Source organism: Chelon labrosus, assembly GCF_963514085.1.
Source record: "Chelon labrosus genome assembly, chromosome: 13".
Lineage (NCBI taxonomy): Eukaryota > Metazoa > Chordata > Actinopteri > Mugiliformes > Mugilidae > Chelon > Chelon labrosus.
In genome coordinates, this window is record NC_140346.1 from 17,220,063 (window position 1) to 17,244,992 (window position 24,930).

Sequence of the window (24,930 nt, forward strand, 5' to 3'; positions counted from 1 at the left end):
GGCCACCAAACAAGTGTCTGGCTTGTCCTTCTGGGCTATAGAAACACTGTCAACACTTTGGCAGAGGACCCACTCCCATATAGATGTAAAAAGCAAATTCTATACTAAAATACAACATTTGCTAATACTATATTCAATCTCTGTTGATAATCTCAAATCCTACACACCTGACTTTTAAGCCAAATCAACATAAAACCATCTTAGTAAAAATAAAAATGTAGCTAGTAAACAGCCTAAATGATTGCTGTATTTTTGTCAAACCAGAACCTGCAAAGGACAATGCACAGACAGATGTCCTACATAAGCTCGGCCTGGATGCACCACTGGACCCAGCATCCATCTTAGACATCAGTACTTGGACTCTGGAGAATGGCACTCCTCTAGAGCCCAGGGATTTGCCGAAGGCTTTCCTACGACGTCTTTGGCTGCTTAGTCAAGATGCCCGGAGTTCTTTTTGTCAACCTCTATGTGATGTTCCGAACAGTGACAACAAATCACCTGAGGGGATGGTCAGTGGTTTTGAAGGAGAAAGCCCGTGTACTCTCAACCCCCTTGATCTAGTTACAGCCGTCTATACGTCTGCCAACACTTTTCTTCAGCAGGAGATGACTATGCGCATGGTGCAATGCCAGTTTGCTGTGCCTCTGGTCCTTCCAAACATAGATCCTGAGGAACCTAGTAGCTTCCTTCTTTGGCCTTTAAGAGGTGTTGTGAGCCAATGGATGTCCCACTCTCCGCAAAAAAGTTATAGAATCGAAGAGGGGGATTTGGCAAGTACATGCATGTCAATGGTGTCGTGTGTAAAGCTTGGCCATTGCAGTGTTTCGAAGTCCAAGGTGCTAAACCATGTCCTAAATGGACTCAGACCACACAGTGAAACATTTCTTCACAGGGGGGTGAGTGGAGGGCAGCAGCCTCGAAGACTCGCAAATGGCTTAGTAGAGATTGGATGGTATTTACCCACTGGAGATATCACCAGAGATATTTTCCCTGTCCCTGTGGTCATCTCTAACCTACGGGGAGATGCTAGTGCACATGAGAAGTGTTTCCATCTTCTATGTCAAGCGTCCTCTGCTCTTATTATTTTCTGTGGTGATCTCAGGGAGAAAGACAAACAACTTCTTGTGTCCTGCAAAAACATTGCAAGCAAGCTCATATTGATTGACCTTTCAGACACAGAGATAAATGAGAAAAGAGTTGTGGGATTTGTTGGTCAGAACCTTGAAGGGCACATGGGACTTGCCGAAGGATCTGTGCTTCCATGGAATGGTTTGAGTGAGGAGGAACTAGCTAATAAGTTGCGTGATACCCTGAAAAGCCTGTTACCAAACAGACTGAAACCTGTTACACTTGAGGCAGCAGCACAATTAGCATTGGACATAGGCCTAAATGTGGATGAAGACGTTGTTTGTAAAAAGGCTATGGCTACAGTGGAGGAAGTGTTGAAAGGTTTAGATGAGGGATCTGCTGAGTTTAGACTGAAACAGCTTCCTTTGCAGGGAGTTTTGTGGAGAAAACTGGCAGAACTAGAAAAAGTGGAGAGTAAGCAGAAAAAAGAAGGAAAAGAAACTGATCCCCAACTGCAAACAGAAAAGAAAGACATCATGGCTGAGTTATGCAGCTACAGAATGACCCCAGCTATGAAGGTCTTCACTGATGCTCTTTTCACAACAGATAAAGCGGAGAGGACTTACTTTCTTAGTTGGCTCAAACTGAGGCTTCGGCTAATGCAAACTGAAAAACAAAACAGTCCCCAAGATCTGATCACAAATCTGCAGACAGAAAAACAAAATGGCATTCCTGAACATTTGGATGAGCTTGAAAACCTCGACGACAGTGATAGTTTCTGCACAGATTCCTCATTTGAGGAGGAAACTGAAGGTCAACCTATGAATACAGAACCTCAAGTCTCTGAGCAGCAATGTGAAGTTGGCCAAGAGCTACAGAACATTGTGCCGTCAATGGAAGAGACCATCGAACCACAGAGAAAACATGAATGGCTAAATGGGAAATTAAATGAAAAAAGTGAAGGAATGATTAAAAACAAAGTCCATTTTGAAGATCAGATTTCACATCCAGCCTCTGAGAGCCAAAGTAATTTAGAGTCTGGAGAAAATGGCACTTTGAGCTACCAAGGGAACCAACCACTAGATCAACCAGACTTGACTTCTTCAGCCGAACAACAAATGTCCAGAGATGATTCATTAGAAGAACAGACACCTTCATTTTCACAGATGCTTGAACCTGACCCATCCTCATTGGGTCTTGAGCACTTTTTGCGTGAGATGGGCCTAATTTTTGAGCTAACACACATCAGTCCTGGTAGTGGGAGCCTCAATGTGTTGCGTCTTCCTAGCTTAGCTGTCGACCTTCTTCTCTATGGGATTCCACTTGAATTAATGGACGGAGATGCCTCTAATATCCCCACCAGCTGGATAGGTGTTGTCTTTGCAGAACTGAAACGCCGCCTACCTCAAGAACAGTGCAGGACCCGCGTGCTGACAAACCTTGGTGTGCATTATGCCAGGAATGCTGAAGTTCTTTCTACATTGTTTGGAGTGACATTCCCTGAAGGGAGAAAGAGATCCACAAGAGGTCTGTACATGGTTGTCCTGTGTCTTCCTGATAATCTTCGAAAGGACATGGAGTGCGATTTCTTGTTGTTAATTGATGTAGAAGGTCTCTGCTCATTCCCACAAGATGACAAAAGTAATATGCTCCTCCATGACAATGAGATGGCCACCGTTGCAGCAGGACTGAGTGATATTTTACTACAGAACATTTCATCACATGCTGGTGAGTTTGAAACAGACTTCACTATCATGGTCAACACTCTCCTACGCACCAAAGAATGTGGACACATGCCTGTTTGCCAACTCCTGTCCCAGGATGAAGGACTGAACAGCATTTTGCAAGTCTCACAGTTAAAGCGGGTTTCCAATATGCTTCAGACTGAGACTGTGGACAGAGAAACTACCAGTGTTGAAAACCATTATCCAAAGATCACAAGCTGTGTCACCTGTGTCAAATGGCCTTGGTCAGTTACATCCCTTTCTGAACCAGTTGATCCACAGTATGGTAAGGCTATCTTAAAGCTTAAGGAAAACCTGTTTGGGGCTTTGAAAGCCTGTGCAGCTAAGCCCAAAGCCCCAGGCCTGAATGAATTTATGAAACATCTGTTGAATGTGTGGGATTCAGTGAAAGCAGATTCATTCTCCACCAGCCTTCAAAATACGGACATAGGCTTAGCATTTTCTTTGTTATGCACAGAGTTTTCTCAGTGGGAGAACAGTTTCCTGGAAAACGTGGAAAGCTGGCTAATGGGGGCAACACAGAAAATCTTTGCCGAGAAGGCAAAAGCTTTGGATGCTGCAATCCAAAATGAGCATCTGAGTGAACTGAAGAATGAAGCTAGAGAAGAAGTGAAAACGGAGATGAGCAAAGTCAGGTCAAAACTTGAGGCCTATTTGATGAAAGATGATGCTCTTAAAACGAACACAGAAACATTCAGATCAATTCTACTGAGTAATATGGACAACCTCCAGGACAGAGTAACCGAGGAGATAGTACAAAAGTTGGACACAGTTAATGAGAGCTATTGTTCTTCCTCACAGATGAAAAAATTTGAAAACTTGCTGGATGAAGAACAAGAGTCCAAGCTGTATGCACTTGTAGAAACAAGCAGGGCAACTAAAATTCTTTTCCAAGACACAGAGCTAGAAGAGGAGTTTGAGGGTGTGTGGAGTAAGATGTTGTCCAACTTTGACTTCAGGCCTTCTGAATCAGAAGATATTACTTCAAGAGTGACAGAGGTTCTGAGACAGAATCTAATCAGCTGTGGCCACCAAAAACACATTAAAAAGCTTGAAGTCATCGGCCAAGACCAGACACCCAACTTCCAAGTTTATGATGAGCACTTTGGATACCGCAGCAGATTAAAACACATGTTTGAAGACAACAATAGACAACAGAGAATAGAAGCTCAACAGTTGGCATGCAAAATCATAGAAGAATACAATCAGTTTGTGGCCGATAAATGTAGGCTACCAGCAGATTTCTCCGACAGCTACATTACCGAACTGTTACAAAATGTTGAAAAAGCTTTGAAGGAGAAACCCATGGAAATCAAATCAGCCTTTGAAGTTGATCTGAAAGTTCATCTCTGTGCCACTGCATGCAGAGACTTCCAAAAACTGCATGACCGTTATGCAAAAGACGGAGAACTTTTGACATGGATCACTACAAGAAAGAATATGTACTTGGCAGAGTTTGTCTACAACTTCAGGAAGAGAGACCAGTGCCAGAGGGTGGCCCAAGCCTTCAGCTCCATGGTCATCAAACCCATCATGTTGGACTACATCCATAAACCCCTGGGGACACTCATTGTGGATGAGATCCGGGCCAAAGCTCAACAGTATCAGTCCCCACGAGCTTTTCATCAAAGCTTGCTGGAGGAGCTGATTAAAGACGACCAATTTGATGGCTTCTTGGAATATTTGCTTTCCTATGACCACTTTAGACTGAGAAAGATCCAAGAGACTGTGGTGACTCACCTCTCTGAATCAACAAACTTGGGTAAATGGAGGCACCAGAGGCTTGGAGAAATTGTGGGAAAGATTGCAGCAGCTGTGAGCAAAACAGCAGAAGGTACCAGTGGAGTGCTGAGAGATACAAAACCACTGCTTGAGAGTGTGTGTCTCATTTTACAGAGTGATGGGGATGTTGATGTCAACACAGAGTCTCTGACTGGACCACTATTCAGTATCACCACAGAATGGGATTGTTTTGTGAAACATTTAATGGAGTTACTGGCGACAATGAGACTGGATCTTTCCCAGGAGTTTTCCCAGAATGTCGACATCAGGCAGTTTCTTGATTGCCTTCCAGATCAGCCCCACGACTGCCTTTACGACAGAGTGAGAGGCTGTGACAAGAAATGTCCTCTGTGTGGAGCTCCCTGCGAGGAGGAGGAGGTCGGGCATGAGGTCCACAAGGCCTTGCTACATCGGCCCAAAGGCCTGCTGCCTAATGACTCCTGTTCTCTGTCCTGTATTACTGGCCCAGAAAACATGACTCAGGGTGTATCCATGAAATGCCAGGACCCCCATTCTCTCTACCCAAACTGGAACTTCTCCCCTGATGACCCAAACTGCCAAAATGCTTCTGCTTACTGGAGGTACTGTGTTGTCTACTAAGACTTTGAAAACAACCATGCTAATTATTAGAATATTTCTCACATTCCTGAAGGAAATTCACAAACTATTCTTTCATTTACAGGTATGTGTTGGCGAGGTTCGGTGAGAGGTTCTCCAATGCCTTCAACCAGGAGCCAGCAAAGATTCCTGAAGAGTGGAGGAATATTACTCAGGAGGAGGCCTTAGACAGTCTGAAGGAGGCCCTCCTCACCCGACAGTGTGGCTAAAAAATTGCCTTCATCGAGCTTGGATTTTTTATTTTTTTTTGTAGTGCTTGGAATTACCAAATATGTTTTGGTTGTACTTATTATTTCCTTTACAGCTAAGTGTGCCTTATGTGAAATAGGCTTTTCATATTAACTTCTTATGATCCAACTTTCCTCATTTGTCTCCACTGCAAAACAGTGGGAAAGGGTACCTAGTTTTGAATAGAACCAACTTCAGTAACTTTTTTTTTTCTGTGATTTTTTAAACTTTTGTCATTTAGAAAGGACTATGGATGTTCTGAAACGTATAGACTCAACAAATATTGAATCTCTTTTTGTCACTTTATATCCAGAAAGTGATTTATAATACTTAAACCGTTGATGACTTTTTATTTTGTATGAAGAAATATACATTTTAATGTTATACTATTTAAATACTAATGCATTAAATAACTAATTGTTTGAGCCACACATCTTTTTTTCTGATATACGTGCACCAAAGATTTTTCATTCAAATATTCTATACTAAAATTAAAGTTTTATCTATATCTCAGATGGCTTTATTGAGTAAATGGCGCGTACTGCATTTGTCTCCTTGGCCGGTCAAGAAAACATTGCCTTACTAATAGTACTAGACAGTCTATTAACCCTACTCAGCACCGTTGAAATGAAAGACAAGAATGAATGAAGCAGAAGGAAAATGAAATCCACAAGAGGGCAATGTAGGATGGAGGAATCATGATAGCTCACTGAGATGAGGAGCTCAGCGATATTATAAATCTACATCTCAAACCTAATCTGCTATCCCTTGTTGTATTCATCTATCTACAGTATCCATTCATTTGTCTGTTGATCCATTTATTCTACTTGGAGAGGACCTTTTTACAAAAGAATCGTTTGCTTTCACAGCTCTTCTTTTGTCATGCCTGGCAGCTGAAATTTGCTCTGGACCTGGGAGTCCCATAACTGCTTTCACTCGTAACCTTCTCTTCTCCTCGGTACTTTGCAATAAGGGGTCGCTGTCTTTCATGCAAAAGGTCAGAGATGTCTACGTTTTATTTGTGCAGTTCAATAATTGATGTTTTTAAAGTGTTTTAAGGCTTTTTCTTTCACCTCGATTTGTGTCAAAATAGATCCATCCTTTGTTAATTGCATGAATACAAACACAAGTGTTATTTAAACTGTCACTGCTGTAGTCAGTGCTGAGGCTGTCATTTGGCATTTGCACTCTTGCTGAAATTTTTGGTTAGTATCCACCAGATCCCGGCTTTAAAAGTACATTTACTACATTATTTTCTTGCGGTAACAACAGCCTGACATATTTTTATACATATACATACACATATACATGTACTGGTTCTAAAAGATAAATGAATGAATAAGTGTCCAAGCAGTGATCTTGATATTTTAGCTAAAGAAATCAATAGAGGATTTCCCCCACAAAACCAACTCTGAGGGGACATTATTCTGTACATCAGAGGAGATGTCAAGTTGACAAAGGTTAACATCGATTGCTGTTGTCACCTGTAAACACACACACACAAAACTATTTTTTTCATGCTAATTATTGACAGAAAATGCCACGTTTTATTTTTCCCCATGAATGACCTCTCCCAGTTGTTTCCGTTATGATGAATAATCACAGTATGAGACGACCTGCCTTGCAGCCAAATGGGGAAAACAAAGCTTAACACGCAGCAGCGTGCCATGAGCAGCAAATTTACTGACCAGCATGAGGCAAAGTTTGTTTCATTGTACCTGGTGGATCGATTAAGCCCTCTATGTGCCGTCTTGAAAACAGAAGAAAAACCAAAACTGGGAGTTAAATTTTTATTTCCTAGCAGATATGAATCACGGTCCAGACAGATAAAGGGGTAACCATCCAGGAGGCTTAAGAGATCAGGTAATTAGGTGGCATGCAGGACAAACACACAGATAATCAGGCACATGACTGGCAAAAGGTTTAGGCAGGTGAGAACAAATCATCTGGTATTGCTGTCCATAAATGACAGAGAATAAACAGACTGAGAATTATCACCAAATCTACAGAAACCCTGCAAGAAAATGAATAGCATCTGTGTGCACATAATACTGAATCATACTGAAACGCAGGTGCCTTCTCCAAACTGGCATTGCCACACAACATTTAGAGCAAAATACTAAAGTCTAATCTTAACATTACCATGAGTTGACCTACTATTCACTAGCAAATGTATTTTTTTTTTTCCAGTTGCTTTTCAAAATCTAAAATTACAGTTTACAGTTCAAGGTGGCAAGAACACAGAAACTAACCACACAGTTCAACAAGCGGCAATCTAATGTGGAGATATCCACCCACTACAAAGCAGCGTACAACAGCTGTACAGAAAATACAACTTCTCAAAAGCTAAAGCTAGGTCTAAAGCGATTTGAAAAAAAAAAAACTGGTGGAAATGTCATTATTTTTGTTGTGCTCTATCATAAATAAAAGTGTTGGGCAAAAATAAATGTTGACTTGGACATGCACCAAATCTGTGTGCACACGAACTGTCAGCCATCCAAAATTTGTGGTTCAAGGTAGCAGATAAAAAAGGACAGTCATGAGGATTCATCGTCTGAGCTGCAGGAATATCAAACTTTTTTCCATTCCATCAGAAAGTGTTGCAATAGCTTACAGGATAAGGCAACTCTGACCTGATGATGACTGTGGAGATGGCCAAAGTTAGTTGGATTTGTCTCCTGGGGACTGTAAGTGTTCCACTGTTTATGTCAAACCATCTAATAGATGGACTGAACCCTACTGAACCTTCTTAAATCCTGTGTATGTAAAATATTATGTCGAATAGATACACAAAATATATTTCTGGGAAGTCATATCTGGCAAACCTTCAGGAATATGCAAGAGGACTGAGAGAAATTTGGGACTGCTCTTCAGACAGTAGGACAGTTCATGGTTTACTACTCACAAATAATGATGCGAGTCTTAGACAGGACCAGAATAAAAACTAAACTAATAACCAGACAGAGCTAAAAGCTACAACAAACCTCAAGTAAAAGAGTTAAACTGTACTGTTTTATTTTTTTTTCATATGAGACAGTTATGAAATATGTTTCAGCCACAGGGATGAGCAAACCTCACCGTGACATACATGTATACATCTTCATCTATCCAGTAAATGCTGATATTCATGCATAACAGGAAGCCCCCTTAACTCATTTTACTACTTTTGCCTCAGACACACACAGATAATGGAGAGACATCTGAGTGTACAATGTGGGCTATGATGCAACTTATGTCTGTCTCTTTATCTAATCTGTAATTTGTTTGCAGTGTGGCAGTCCACAGTGATGCGTGCTGACTGGTGAGAAAACCACCTCATGAGTGAAGACAAAGGCGAAAAAAGGCATTTCATAAATGTTCCATTTGCTTTCACATCTTGTTAATAACACATTAAACTGTAGAATTTTACAACTAGATTAAAAAAACAATTCATCTAGATATTTTTCAAATACAATAAACTATTACCATCAAAAGGCAGGGCAATGATTGGCTCATCTGGAGCTCTGCTTGTGGAGGATACCCTCACCCTATAGATCTACACTTCAGGAAGATTTAAGGTAGAACTCTGAAGCCTTGCAGTCTGTCACTCTGACACCTCAGATTGGATTCAATCGACATCAATATCAGGCCCAGTCCCTTCTAACGTGTTCATAGCTCTGACAGATTTTCACCCTTGACTCTGTCACAAATAGCCATCCAGCAACTGTCACCACATACTGCCTGTGATACACAGCTTCAACCTTTTTAGTCTGGCGAGTGGGAGTGAACAGACTGACTGATTACACAACACTGTCTACCAACCTGAGAACAGGAAGATATAAATACCTGACAGCTGATTTATTTTTTTTTTCTTACACCAAACTGAAATGAATGAAAACAAACTAAAAGGTAAAAAGTATTGTATTGTATTGTAACGGGGCAAACCATCTAGAAATACAACCCTTTCTGTATATTTCAACATGATATAATGCAATGTCTCACTTATGCAAGTGTCTCATAAGGCAGTAATAACTTCTTTCAACTTGCTGATGCATAGACAGTATAAAGATGGATAGCAGAACTTCTCCTCAAAAGTGAAGGCAAAGCAAGTAGAGCTCCCCCTGTTGGCTAGCTGCAGTATAGATCAGAAGCTCCACCCCCTCCATGTTAGTGGATGGGACTTGGGCTGAACTAAAACACTAAAAAACACATCAAATAACATATAATGTTGATGCATCTTGGAGTATCAGTCTTCTGGATAACTTTCGTTTTAGTTAATTATTTGACGAAACAGGATGTGACATAATGGCAACTACCAGTTGCCATGCCAACTGCTACGTAAAGCGGTCCCGTAGAACCATGAGCGTTAAATAAAAATAAAAATAAATATTAGTAATTAAAAACAAGTACAGTGCATAATCCAACATTTCCTCGTAACTGGTGGGGGTAGAGCAGAGCGAATTATTAATTAAGCGAAAACAAGAGTGGTGGAAGGGTGGGTGTGGTGGAAGGGTGGGCGGGTCATCGATATCGCGGCTCCACGTAGCTCCGCTCTCGGACCGTACTGCGCAGACTCTGGCTCCACAGTCGCAAGATGGCGCTGCCCGTATCCCCGGGAAAATAGTGTCAGTTTGGCCAAAACTAGGAAGTGGCAACACACTGCCCATATTTATACAGTCTATGTGTTGAAGAATTACTTACAGCCAAGGCCGCGTGTCCTTCCGCGCTGTCATCTACCAGTCAAGAGCGAACAGTAGTATATTGCCTGAACTAACAGAAGAAATTTGAAATTGTTTTGTTTGGCAGGACACTTCCTGTTCTGTCCTCCAGCATGGAGTTGTTGAACCATAAAGGAAAAGTTATCATGGCACCAGTGATGGGAACATGGTGCCATTCGGAGGAGACACTGAGGCACACCAGAGCTATCTGTAAAAAAAATCTGCTGACAGTTATGTCGCTGAAGAAACTTGGGTAGGTAACTTTAAGAGAAATTATGTGAGTCCGGGCATTGGTGGAGGACGTGTCCATCCACTGTGACTGCAGCAGCCCCCCAAATATTAACCAGAATTTCACCTACAGACCTTTCTACAATACTTCAAACTGTTTTTTCCTGTCAAGGGGACTAACTGAAAGCGTATTTGTTATCAGATGCCATTTGTGTTGAAAGGTTGCTCTGTTGCAATAGTTCACCAGAAGTAGTGAAGCGTTTCCAGTTTGCATGAATCAGCCATTTTTAGTCATCTCTGGGTTGGTCTGAGCTTTTTCCTTTTTGACTGAAAATTAGAAGACAAACTTGCACAGGCAAGCTAAGGATTTACACATCACTGTGGCTTTAAAGATGAAGGTAGCATCCAAGCATGAAATGAAGATCAACTGACTGAAAGAATATTGCTTTATGATTGTTACTGTAAGAAGTCATAGTCATATTTAGTACCCCCCTATTACTTGTCTTTACATTCTGTCTATTGGATAATCACTACATGGGCGATTGTCTTTCAGCTGCCAACAAGTTATTTAACCCCAACTGATGCAATGAGCAACTTCTCATTTCTTAAACAACCACGTCGAAAGACACATCCTGTGGTCGTGGAAAAGATGTTTGAGAAGGGTCAAATAATTGGCATGCATCAAGCAGAGAGAACATCTAAGGAGATGAAGAAACTACTAAAATTGGGTTAAGAACTGTCCAACGCATTATTAAAAACTGGAAGGATAGTGGAGAACCACCGCATCAGGGTAAGAGGAGAGGCAGATGAAGTGATGCACCCATCATGTCTAGTGCCTACTGTACAAGCCTGTGGGGGCAGTGCTATGATCTGCGGTTGCTTCAGTTGGTCAGGTCTAGGTTCAGCAACATTATGAACCCAAAGAATAAGGTCGGCTATTTGAATATACTGAATGACCAGGTTATTCTATGAATGGATTTTTGTCTTCTCTGATGGCACGGGCATATTCCAAGATGACAATACCAGGATTCATCGGACTCAAATTGTGAAAGAGTGGTTCAGGGAGCACAAGACATAATTTTCACACATGGCTTGGCCACCACAGAGTCCAGACCTTAACCCCATTGAAAACCTTGTGACATTGCAGAAGCCTATCGTAACAATGCCACAGAGAATGGGTGCTGTAATCAAAGCTAAAGGCAGTCCCACGAAACAACGAGTGTCTGACCTTTTTTTTTTGGTGGCGACTTTTTTTTGGCAGTGTATTTGTGTCATGTCTTTCGCTCACAGCAGCAGAGTGTTCCTCTGTGTCCACTCCAGATTTAAAGTACCATCCCTCTACTTTCCCTTTCCCCGCTGATCCCCCCCCCCCCCCCTCCCCCAACGTGTCCGCTCAGTTCTCTTTCTCCCTCTTCTCCTTCCCTGGTTCCATCTCGATAGCGTTTCCGCCCCGGAGGGTGGCTCGTGCTCACACAGACATACTGAGGTCAGAGCCAAGATGGGATGGAAAACCAATCTAATCTGCCACGACTGTTTGACACTAAAAGTGTCCTTAAGGGGTGCTGAATCAAAGTGAGACAATCCGTGACATTTAGCGAGGCAAGCATGCTGTGCAGCTATACCCTCAAAACATCATATTTCCTTCTGGAATTAAAATCTAAATTTCGACTTACCCCAGAAGTCCCTGGTTTTGCACTGTGACTATAAATAAAGCAGGTTCTGTCTCAGTTGTAAGCTGTAAAGTCTTCTTCTATTTAAATACATTTCTTTGTCACATTTTTTTCAAATCTTTTAACAAAAATACACATTATATGTTTGTATAATAAAATAGACTGCTAAAGATTAATCCAGTCATTCTGAGGCTTTTTCCTGTTTTCTTGGGGACTGCGAGTTCTTCAGAGAATGCTTTTTCCTCTAATTAGCCATTTTTTCACAAACAAACCTCGAATTAAAGGAAAGTCCAAATTACATACTAGAACTGTTTTTTTCTCTCTTTTTCTCCAGCCCCACTAAACAGCTCACGATTTCTTCCGACACCTACATTAGGTTGCACAAAATACTTAACTTCACATACTGTCCTTCATATACTAGCCCACTAATGGAAATCAAAACGCCACCGATGCACTGATGCAAACGTATTAACAATATGGCAACTACAATATACCAGTTACAAAGGACATATTTTCTGCAGAAACACTACTAATCTCTTTATTTGCAAATAAAGCTTTGAATGCAATATTTTTATTGATGCCAGTAAAACAATCACGTGAGACCTGCTTTAAGATATATGTATAATATAATACCATATGATCATATGAAGTCAAGGGGAACTGCAGATGACTCCCAGTAGGTGCACTATACAATCAACCAAACAGTATTTGCTTTGAAATACAAATTCTAACCAATTTTAAGACAAAGATTCATCCAGCACTTCCTCAGTTTAAGTAGCAGCAGTGAAGGATGTTTGTATATGCTGCTCTTTTATTATAGCCTTGTCTCAAATCTTTTCCTTACAAAGCTGCTGAGTGACAGACAAGCATTTTCATAATGAGAAGCTGTCTGCTAACATCATTATTAATGCCAGCAAAGTTCACTGTACACACACAGGCAATAAATACATGTATATACACACACACTGACACGCCGATATGTCCCCTCACGAAAAGACTTGCATTAATTTCACAGACAGTCAATCAGTCAATTACACGGGGAGCTGTGACACTCAGATAACGAGGTTAAATAAATGTCAGCTTATACCACAATGCCTGAACGCTAAAAGCTTACTCATGTATCAGCAGCGAACAGAAGCAACTATAATTATTAGTCAGTCTAAGAAGCAAGGCATTCATCTCTAACATAATGCATGTGACACTTATCGAATATCTAACGTCAGAGGTTAGCAAAGACAAATATTGTAGCTGGTTTAAGGAAAAAAAATAGTGTTTGACATTTGCTTGTCATACAAACAAACCGGTATTTATGTGCTTCTGATTATGTATGTACTCACTTTTACCATTCATCTTTAAGACCTGCGGCTGAAAATCTTCTTCCTTTTCAGCCCCCATTTCTTTACAGCCTCTACACAGCCGCGACACACAAACCAATCAAACATTCACTTTTCTTTCAAGAGCCCACAAAAAGAATTGCTGCACAGAATTCCTCTGAAATAAAGTAATCTATATTTCTTGCTTTCCCCTATCTGTGTCTTTTGACTCAGAGTATTTATTTATTTTTTTTACTCAGCTTTCATGAGTTCGCCCCGGATAGTTTGCTCTATTGAGTGGTCCGTCACGTATTGAGTTGGTCCCTTGAATTGATGTGGTGAGAAATGGTCAGAAAGAACCCGTGGAGCCGATTTCTGAGCTCAAGTGTCAGATCCTCATAACACATCTAATAATAGAGATAAGGCAGCTGCCTTTTACTCCAGAAAGGGAGAGAGAGAGAGGGATGAAGGAATAACAGAAAGAAGGACAAACAGTCTGAACATGATGCAGCTTTCATTGCAGCTCCTGCCAGTGTGTCAGCAGGGGTTTCTCTGAGAGGGCATTGCATTACAAAGGGACAGAACCAAGATGAATTGGGAGAAGAGTGAGAGTACTTTCTCGTGTCGACACATTCACACGCTTGTCAATTCTGTGTGCAGGTTTGATTTAACCCAAAGAAAGCGAAGATGACCAGATGTGTATTTTTTCTCATAAATTGGTTAATTCTGCAGAGGTACGTATTTATGAGCCATCATTTTTTCACAGTTGCTTTTTTGGGTATGCAGCTTTAATATTCTTTTGCTTTTTTCCTGCATATTTCATCTTCTTTTCTCACCCTGGATATATATGTATATATATAAAAAAACAGCAAATATTATTTTTCACACGGTTGCTTATTTTCTTTCTTCATTCTTCCAGTGTCGGATTATCTGCAGACAATCAAGGCTTTCACAGAGCAAACTGAGCAAAAAGAATAGGTTTGTCCTCTCTCCCCTGGAGCCAAATAATAGGTTGCTGCACAGGTCTTAGCAGCGTGTCGCAGGGGGATACATCTGCATGACACGTGTGCTAGAAAAAGTGTGTGATTCTGAGTGCACTTGTGCAGTGCGAAGTGTGCGTAGACGCACACAAAATAAAGGCAAACAGGTGGGAGAGGGGGCGCATTTTATGAGGATTTGAGGGAGTGGGAGTTATGTGGGTACCCTTTCTCTCTCTCTCTCTCGCTCCCTCCCTTTGTCACCCTCACTCAGCGCAGAGTGAGCACCACCATCTCCCTGTCTGACTCTTCATATCACTGTGGGCTCCAGGGCTGCAAAGCATTTGTTACGAGAGATTTAAGATCTGTAACTACAAAGGAAAGGAGTGAAGAGGAAGAAAAGAAGAAGAAGAAGAAAATAACCTCATTTGCTGAAGTGAAGAGGCTCAACACAGGGATTTTCTTAGTATCTTCACTTTGCATAGGTAAGACACTCTTATCTTTATCTGCCGCGTGCAGTGACATTTACAGCTAAGCTAAGTAATCACACAAATATGGAAATACACCCACACATACTATCACAATAGATTTTGCTATATTTGTTTTCATTGCTTATGACTGAGAAGCATAATTAAATGCCTAATTAGAAGTTCCATTTGCTACCAATTGCCCTTTCAGGTTTGCAGTCGACAATCAACATACAGTGACTGGACAAAAATAATGTAAAAAAGGACTCCAATTGCTGAGATAAGTTAATTACAATTACAAACGGCGCCATAAAAGTGCCAATTAGCACGCACAGTCGTCTTCGAAGGAGGTCAGGCAATCAGCAGTTTTGATGAGTGAGTTTTCAAAGGAGCATCATCAGAGACAGCCAGCATTAAAATAAAGTATATAGGAATTACATCCACGTCCTACGTGTTCAACGGCATGTCTGCATATATGCACTTACACATGATAGAAATATGCGGTACCAGATGTGGTCAACTGTGTAAATCCATTTTACAACATATAGGACTGGTCCTATGAATGCTTAATATTAAATTTTTTGTAGGAAATCTTTGCAGAATAAACGAATCCGATGCGGAAAGAGCATGAACACACACAGCGCAATGTGCTTTCTCAGATACTGAATGCACTTGGACAGCACACCCACAACAAATTTGTCATGCTACAGAATATGAGACATTCTTAAAGTTCATTTGTTTCGCGTTTGGCAAATTTTTAAGACAGCATAAAATCTTGCTGCTGCATATATATCATCATTTTTAGAAAAGAGAGAAAAAAAAGCATATCCTTGTAAATGTATTATTACAGGTTATCAAGAGAATAAAAAACACGATTATATATGTCTTAGTCTATTTACTCTCAGGGATGTAATTACAAAATCATGGAGAAAATACAATTTTTGCAGTTCTCTGGCGTATCCGTTGCTCTAAACATCTGTGTGCATCCTGGCAGCATAAATTGGAGTGGTGGAGGGGGGATTATAGAGTTGAAAGCTGAACAGCACCAACATTTGTGAGCTCTGTTGTAAGAAAATCACACGCTGAACACAAACAGGAACACAGAAAGCAGAGAAAAAATAAAACCGCCAAAGCTTCTCGCTTGAATTTTGCAATAGTCTAGGGAGTGGGAAAGCGCTTTTTCCAATCTGATAGGAAACCCACGAAAAGCCTTTAAGCCATAAATTGATCATTTGAGGCTTTGACCTCTCTTAATGAAAGGGTCAGCAGGCGATAATAACATTTAGCCAGTAGTTGATCTTTAAACTGTGCAGATCAGGAATAACTGCGGTGCCGCAGGCTGAATTTTCAGTGAACAATTCAAGTCATTATATTGTTCAGACTTTCACAGCCATCCACGCGGAATATCTCAAGAGATGGAAGTGTAAAGTGACAAAAAAAAATGTGTTATCCAAAGCTACAAAGACAGCCAACATGAATTTGCGCTGAAATCATTATACATTTTGAGTGGCAGAGTAGGAGCAGACCTCCTCCAGTCTCAATTCACATAATGAGGGACACCATTAAGTCACCTCATCAGAACTGCACATAATCAACTTTCACCTCATTTGTGTTTTTTATTTGGTCAACCTTTGCCTCCAACTCTCTCTGGATGCCTCAGCAGCCTCAGCATGATGGAAATATAAGATTTAAATAAAGTGCTCGGATTAGGAAATGTCACTGGAGTCTCTGAGAGAGCAACAAAATAAATGAAAGGAGGACGGGAAAGGAGAGCACACAAGATAGGGTGAAAGAGTCCTTCCTGTTTTGCATTTTGAGGGTTCTCAATTCTCATCACGCCTCACAAATTAGCTGCCGGGGTCTGGATGGTTTCCACAAAGGCCATGGCAACAGCGTTACTAGGCGAGGGTGGGTTTCTTCCAAGCTGTTTAGATAAGGTAGATGGCGTGAGACCAGATGGGATCAGAAACTATATTCCTGCTGTTTATTATTGACACGTGCATGACAAATTAGAAACCGAAGACACGCTGCAGCCTGGCACCGTGTCTAGCCAGCTGCAAAGTGGAGAGTGCTGCTGAGCAAGTAATGGTTACTAACAGGTTTTGAATTGGACATGGAAAATCTTCTAACATGCCCTTCAAACTGATTGCACTGATGTGCTACACATACTGAACCTCTGGAGTGGATCCATCTGCTGAAGATTTTATCAACTCCCTGACTCGTTTATTCTTGCTTTGAAGCTTTGTGAGCATCGTCTGTACTGTCACCTTTCTCAGCACAGACTTCATTAAATGATTAATGTTTCATTGTGATTAATATTTGTACATAATATAACCAGAGGGGAATCAACAGTGGCTTCTCAGTGTGCATAAAAGCAATCTAACTGGGATCACAACCCTGTGTTATGAGAATTAGGATGAATGAACTGTCAGGCACGACTCTGTTTCATTCATAAAAAGAGGCTCATTCTTTTTTCTTTTTTTTTTAAGCTATGCTGATGACTTGTTTACTTACGTGTGTTCACAGTAGAAGCAAGAAACTGCAAAATTTATAAAGTGGTAAAGATCCCTTAAGAGTCTTTTCATGTAGACCTCAAATCTCCTGATGATATTCAGCTGGGGACTGGGTAAATGGAAAGGCCACGACATGGAAGCCGCATCATTTTCATACCCATCAAAATATGCGGTGACCCATCCTGCCTTGCATGTTTGCCAACTCAATTAGTCTGTTTTCAGTCAGTAGAAGTGGCAACCCCAGACCATTGGTACTGGCCTCACTATGGGTGATTTTCCTCAAAAGTGTCATGAAACTGTCAGGACTTTAATTAAATGAAGTGATTTTCAGCTGCAGTCTTGCCATGCGACAGCCACGACTGGCACTTTATGTTTCTGGGCTGCAGGAACGTATGTGCATCCCACTCTTCTGAACCCAGAAACGTTTTTATTTAGTTTTTTGTGCCACATTTTTTTTTCTTTCTACTGTGTTACAAACATAGACAGTATAAAGATGGACGTCAGAACTGCTCCTCAAAAGTGAAGACAAAGCAAGTAGAGCTCCCTCTGGTGGCTAGCTGCAGTATAGATCATAAGCTCCGCCCACTCCATGTTGGTGGATGGGACTTGGGCCGAACTAAAACACTAAAATACACATCAAATAACATATAATGTTGATGCATCTTCAAGTATCAGTCTTCTGGATAAGTTTTGTTTTAGTTAGTTATTTGACTCTTGAAACAGGATGTGACATAATGGTGACTACCAGTTGCTATGCCAACCGCTACGTAAAGCAGTCTCCACTCTTGGACCGTGCTGCGCAGACTCTGGCTCCAAAGTCTCAAGATGGCGCTGCCCATACTGTATCCCTGGGAAAATAATGTCAGTTTGGTCAATGCTAGGAAGTGGTGAGACGTTGTCCATGTTTATACAGTCAATAGGCACAAACATTTCGAGAATTAACTGAATTTAAAGGTCAAAGGTCGATGTAACACCAGAAAGCACATTCTAGGCCATAACCTAAATTAAATTGCAGGAATAACTCTATAGATTCTGACAACTAATGAATTGGCAGTGCTGACCAAAACTGACTATATTTACTTCCTTTAAAGTCTTCACTGCAAATTAATCTGGACAGATGTATACTGGAAATTGACTGGTTGGCGGAGGCATACAACGACAAAGTGGTGCTTAGTTAGAGAGAAAAAATAGATATGCAAATTGTTGTGCCCTCTTGGTGCTTGCATATTTTATGTTCAAATGAGAGTTCTGCTTCCTACGATAACCTTTCGAAACACTAAAACCATGCACATCAAAAATTCGAATTAGCAACCAGATGTTTAAGGTATCAGGAGATCTGGCAGGGAAAGAGCAAGCAAACAAACAAAACCACTTGAGTTGATCCAAGCACCTCCCTAAATAACCAGTGTAACTCATGCCATAAAAATAATTGAAATACTGCTGGTGAGTGTTACTGAGAGAATCAAAATAAAATAAACCACGTTGTGCCCCTCTGGGTGTTTCCCGATTCAAAACACAGGAGGAGGCTGACACTTTGTTTTTGTTCTTGTATAAATGCTGTGCCTTGCCTGGCATGCAAGGTCTCCTGGAAGACTTTGCACACAATGTCCTCAGCATGCAATGGAGCTGGAACTGACTGTGTGGTTTTAGTTAAGTATACAAACAAAAAGGCTAGCAAGGTTCTTTCTTTTGGTTTCTAAGAAATAATGTTTTTTTTTTTTGTTTTTTTTTAGTTTCTCTTTTGTGTTCTTATCAATTCAAGTAATTTTCTCTTTCCAACACCTCTGCCTCCAACCTAGTTTCAGGGAAAACATGACTAATATGTCTATGCCGTTAATACAAGGCTCTCCAAAAATCAGACTGTTAACTGTGCAGGCGATGTAAAATTGAACAAAATCACATTATCTGAGACTCTGTGGTATTTAGTTTTATTAAAGCAAAAATATGCGGAGGAGAAAAGCCAGAGAATTCAAAATATTTTCCGCACTGTGTCACGTCTATTCTCACTCATAATTCTGACCTACATTACAGCATGTTCTCAGTGAACCTGGCCAGCTCAGTACGTCATGAGTCCATAGAGACAGCAAGAAACAATCTGTTCGCAACGGATTAGAAACTTTGTCATTCTGGAGGGTTAGGGGCTGTGGGTTGTCCATGTGCTGGTGGAAAGCTGGCAGCATCTGATGTTACCGAGCTGACTGCAAAACAACTTCTGAATGGGAAGGTCACGCTGTAATTTGCGGTGGTCCGTTCTTGAGAAGCTTTTTCGGTCAGTGTCCACTCTCAACAGCATTTAAAGGTAAAAAACTCAAATGTATATATATAAAAACAAAAACAATAACTCCTTTCTGTGAAAGCCAATTTATTTGGTGGCCAGAATGAATTCTATATATGGGGAAAAGCTGATCCGTAGACAAAGGTTACGCTTTGTTTTTGAAAGAAAGAGACGTTGACATTAATAAGAATAATAATAAAAAAAAAGATTCACAAACATCTTAAATCCATTTGAAGTGCAGGCAGTGATTTACTCTGTTGCTATTTTATTCACTGCCAAATCTGAAAGGCCACACAGCGATGGAGCTCAGCAACCCCAGCCAAGCTCTGCATGAAAATGTGGTTTGCAAATGGTGGAGACTCCAAATTCTACTCCAAAAGATGAAAATAATGACAGAAAAGTAAGCCTCTACCAGCATATTTAAACCTAGATTTCGCTCTGAATTCCCTCAGAAAAAAAAAGAACAACAAATACTGTACATGGCAAGTTGTCAAAAGGTTTTTATTGTTCGATATTTTTCAACAGAATCGTGATTAGAATAATTTGTAAGATATTAATCTCCCCTGAATTATCCTCAAATCTGTTGCCACATCACAGTTTTGGGTAATTGAGATGTGCAGACATGTCAGTGCTCACTAGTGCAGCAAACTGATAGTGATGACTTGAAGCACACATAATCTAGCCACAGAAATGAAAGGTTAATATTGTCCTTATTTAAAATTCTGAGAAAGACACTGAGCTAACATTTTATATTCATGCAGTATGAGGTCACATCCAGAGCAGAACGCAGTGATTTCCCCTCTTAATGGCATTTTTATGGCAGTGTGTGTGTCATGTATCTGACGGCTGCACTCATGGGGCAGCAGTGGCCAGAAATGGTATTTGGCAGCTGCTGGAAGGGAAAGCCACCAGGGTGCATACTATAATGTTTCAGTGCATGATACATTGAAAGGCACTGGGATGCAAAAAAAAATGTCCATCATCTTAGATGGGCTCTCTGGACAAGTCAGTGAAACTTTTCTCATGAGAAGTCATTTATTCTCAACTCTATTTCCTTCACACATAAGAGAGCTCTCTAGGTATAGTGTAATTCATATCTTCACATGGCTGTTTCAGAAGAATTATGCAAATGACGTTCAGTATCTTGAATTGTAATAAAGCAGACTGCTTGACTAGCGTGAAGATCATCAACTGCGAGTCTATGAAATTCTTGTGAAGGTGACGCACATTCTCCATAGACGTTGCTGGTAGTTGTGTAATGACTATGTGTTTTTGTGCTATTTGCGATAGACCGATAAAATACGGGAGCTCAAGGAGCGTTAAGATCAAAATCCATCAGAGCAGTTTCATTATCAGTTTTGGATAAAAGCAAGGCCTCAGACCAAATGTTGTGCTATGCAGTTTAAACTTGGGTTTTCCCTTAATTTCTATCTTAAACAGTGTTGTAAATGTATGCAAAAGTAACACTTTATGCTAAAAATGCCCCCACTACAAGGCCGGCCACAAGCAGATGGGTCCCTCCATATGGGCAGGGTTCTGCTCAAGGCCTTCTTCCCGTCGAAAGGGAATCTTTCCTTGCCACCGTCGCCTTTGTGGTTTCTCTGGGGGTTTCAGACAATTTGCATTGTTATTGACGCTATAGAAATAAAACTTTAATTGAACTGAGGGAGTTTGCACATTCTCCCTGTGCCACCATCCAAAGACATGCTAGTTAGGTTAATTGGTGATTCTAAACTGGCTGTAGGTGTGAGTGTGAATGGTTGTCCTCTGTGTTAACCCTGCGATAGACTGGCGACCTGTCCAGGGTGTCTCACCCAGTGGCAGCTGGGATAGGCTCCAGCCCCCCAGAGACCCTCCAGAGGACAAGCGGTTACAGAGGATGAATGAATCTGAATGAATGAATGAATTGAATTGATATTCAGAACTGAAGAGGCCACTTGAATAAGGGCTGGAACGTCTTTAAAAGAAACTCAAGAAACTTGAGCTGTATTTGTTTTAAGCTTTGTTTTAGATACACTATGACCTTGCTGACCCTTGTTAGCCAAAATCTCAAAAATCAAGCAACAAGCACAGCCATCTAGGCATGTGTACATGTCTTTTCAAGTAAACAAGAATTGAAAGCATTAAATGTAACAAAAGAATGTTTTGTTACACAACGTGGCCGTAAAGAGGAACTGAAACTGGGGGGAAGTCATAGAAGGTAACTTATTCTTGTCCTAGCCATAGCACTTTCACATCACTCGGTTATTCCACAAACTGTTTCCACAAAAGGTTTCCAGATATGTAGTCACTCTGGTTTTTCTATGACTTGGTTTTGAAAGATCACTCGCTTTCATTTGCTGCACAATTACAACAAGGAAAAAAGATTTTAACTGTTATGCTAATTGCATTGAAAACCATCATTAAACACTTCCCTTGAGGAGATTTTATTCGATCTGCAATTCTGCTGAAGAAATAGTCCCTATAAAAATTATGCCCAGCTATTTTTGGTGTCAAGGGAGACATAAGAACATGATCAATCTAGTTATTAACTAATGTAGATATTTACTTTTATATTGATTGTTTGAGTGACCCCAGAAGAGCCCCGGATAACAAGGATGATTACTTACTCATAATCCTTGTAGTACTCATTGATTCATTCTCATCATGTCTTATTTTTAAAGGTTGACCTGCAGCGACATGGATTTCTTTGTGGATGAGGATTTCAGCGCGAGCAGTAACTCCAGCCACGAAACAGGACGAGAAAGACTAGACGGCAGCAAAGGCCAAGGACTCAACCATAGCAACCCCTTGGACATGTTCATAGGCATGGAGGTTCTTCTGCGATTCAGACCTCTCTTCCTGCCTCTCTACTGCCTCGTGGTGGTTGTCGCCGGCGTCGGAAACTCGTTCTTGTTGGCTTGCATCATGGCTGACAAGAAACTCCACAATGCCACCAACTTTTTCATCGGTAATTTAGCAGCTGGTGACCTGCTGATGTGCTTGAGTTGTGTTCCATTGACTGTGTCTTATGCCTTCGACAGCCATGGCTGGGCCTTTGGGCGACCTCTCTGCCACTTGGTCCCATTGCTGCAGTGTGCTACAGTGTTCGCATCTGTGCTTTCACTGACTGCCATTGCTGTGGACCGCTACATTGTTGTAGGTAAAGGACCTAACATTTTGTTTACTGATTAACTGTTGTTGTTTTTGCTGCATAATCACACAGTAAGTGCACTATAGAGATGTAGGATTTCAAAATGTGTTTTTGGCACCATGTACTGGATCCAAAAAAACAGTAATGAGGTAGACAGTAACGCACACTGATGACTCACCACTCAGATCCAGCCTACTGTTAGTGAGATAATTGGGTTGGAATTAACTCAGTCTGCTATAATTAGTTCTTTTTTTTACAGTTAAGTTGTGTCATGATGTTAATTAGAACAAATATCTTCAATCACACCAATCACACCTGGTGCCTTTAACGAAGTGTGTAAAAGTGCTTGGTTCTTATTTTATCCATATCTTAGCTCACCCAGTACGGAGGAGGATCTCTGTATGGGGCTGTGGTGCAGTGACTCTTGGAGTCTGGCTCTTGTCTTTGGCCCTGGCTGCACCTCCGTCTTTCTACACCCGGTACCTGGACCTGCGGCCCAGCGGCATCGACCTGGTGGTGTGCGAGGAGTTTTGGCCAAATAGCGGCAATCTGCGGCTGCTTTACTCCTGCTTCATTCTTATAACTTCCTACATGATCCCACTGCTGTCGGTCAGCGTATCCTACTGCGCCATCACTGTCAGCCTGAAACGATATTCAGTGCCGGGGGAGCCATCCAACAGTCAGCAGCGCTGGAGCCAACGGAGGAAGAAGACCTTCTCTCTGCTCGTGGCCTCGGTGCTGGCCTTCGCCCTGTGTTGGCTGCCTCTCCAGGTAATTCTAAGGCAATGTAAAGCCAAATTACAGGCTTAGTCTTAGCCAGACTATGCCTTTTCTTTACTCCCTAACCAAAGTGGATAGAAAGTTTGGAAGTTGACATTTTCCAATAGGTATCTACTCGCAAATCATAAACTCAATAGCAGTGAAGCTTTAACTGCCCATGAAATGATTAAATTGTATGCATCATTAACCACAGAAGACCGTCGCCAAGTAATTGTGTCTACAAAGCAACATTATGTCCACAATGAGCCATGCAAAAGGCTAACGGAGTAGGATTTCATCATCATGTTAATGGATGGTGTGGGTAAAACTGACATTGCGATGTGACTGCAGAGACCAGAGGCTTCTTTTCACACAAGTGTTCTGCACACACTGCTTTACATGCAGATCGCGAGTCCAATCACACTTTACAACTCACTGTTGTATTAAAACTGAATGCATGCTCTCAAATGTGGCATTTGTTGTGATTGTCGAGGCGTACCAAACTCAGCAAGTCATTTTTCAAAACTGAACTCACCGCTTGGAATGATTCAGTGAAGGCAATCAGCCCAGACAATAAATGCAATTCCACTAGAAAAAGGCATTACCGCATGTGTTGCTGTCTCCTGTAATGTGTTGTGTGTCATTTTTTAAGAACTCTGTACAGAAAGAATTTCCATGTCTTTGTGCAGGTGTTGAACCTGTTGCTGGACCTGGACCCAGACTTCGACTTCATCGGAAAGCGCTACATAAATGTCTTACAAGTCTGCTGTCATTTAGTGGCCATGAGTTCCGCATGTTACAACCCCTTCATCTACGCCTCGCTGCACAGCAAGGTTCGCATGCACCTGAAAGGCTACCTCTGCCCTTGCCGTAACCGTCATAGGGGGATGGTGGGGAGAGCCACGTCCAGGAGTTGATCCATAAATGGGACTGCTGTGACAGCTCCTGGCATGCCGACCCCGTCCTTTCCCAATGGTTAACATCTGCATAGCAATACCAGTGTTAATGTCTGAGGTGTTCAGGAGAATGCAACAACACCGCTGCTCAACATTCATTTAAACCATAGCTTTGCCGGCATTTTGTGACTTCAAGACATTCGGTCCTCTCTTGTTCAGTGTCACCAGAGGCCGTGCTAAACATGGCCCCCTTATAACAAACAAGCGAAGAAGCTGTATGTATGTTCACGAGGATGTTGAAGAAGGAAGGTTAAGCCGTCCGCTGGGATCCTTCTGTTTTTCTTGGACAGCAGAGCTGCTGCCATAGATGCAAAACAGATCCTGATGGTTTAAAAAGGCATAAACAAACACTTAGGCCGAGGTGCTCTGTAGCAGCCTAATGCTGGAGGCTGAGACCAGATGTGGTTACACTAACTACAGGGTCTGGTTATACTTAAACAGAACATACCTGACTTCAGAGAGCTGACCGAGCAATGACCTCCTCTCGTCAGATGTCGATTA

The 24,930-nt window shown here is 41.4% G+C and overlaps 2 protein-coding genes across 2 annotated transcripts; both read left to right on the forward strand.

Moving 5' to 3' along the window:
• Positions 1–386: 386 nt before the first annotated feature.
• On the forward strand, positions 387–5,422 carry gvin1l2 (GTPase, very large interferon inducible 1-like 2; the record flags this gene model as incomplete). The annotated part of the gene is made up of 2 exons (XM_084558183.1): positions 387–5,176; positions 5,278–5,422. The coding sequence occupies exons 1-2, from the start codon at positions 507–509 to the stop codon at positions 5,420–5,422; spliced, it is 4,815 nt and encodes a 1,604-aa protein (XP_084414309.1). The 5' UTR covers positions 387–506.
• Positions 5,423–22,195: 16,773 nt separating this feature from the next.
• On the forward strand, positions 22,196–24,390 carry LOC311497940 (prolactin-releasing peptide receptor; the record flags this gene model as incomplete). Its single annotated transcript, XM_084558333.1, has 3 exons — positions 22,196–22,723; positions 23,088–23,485; positions 24,163–24,390. The coding sequence occupies exons 1-3, from the start codon at positions 22,261–22,263 to the stop codon at positions 24,388–24,390; spliced, it is 1,089 nt and encodes a 362-aa protein (XP_084414459.1). The 5' UTR covers positions 22,196–22,260.
• Between the last annotated feature and the right edge of the window lie 540 nt (positions 24,391–24,930).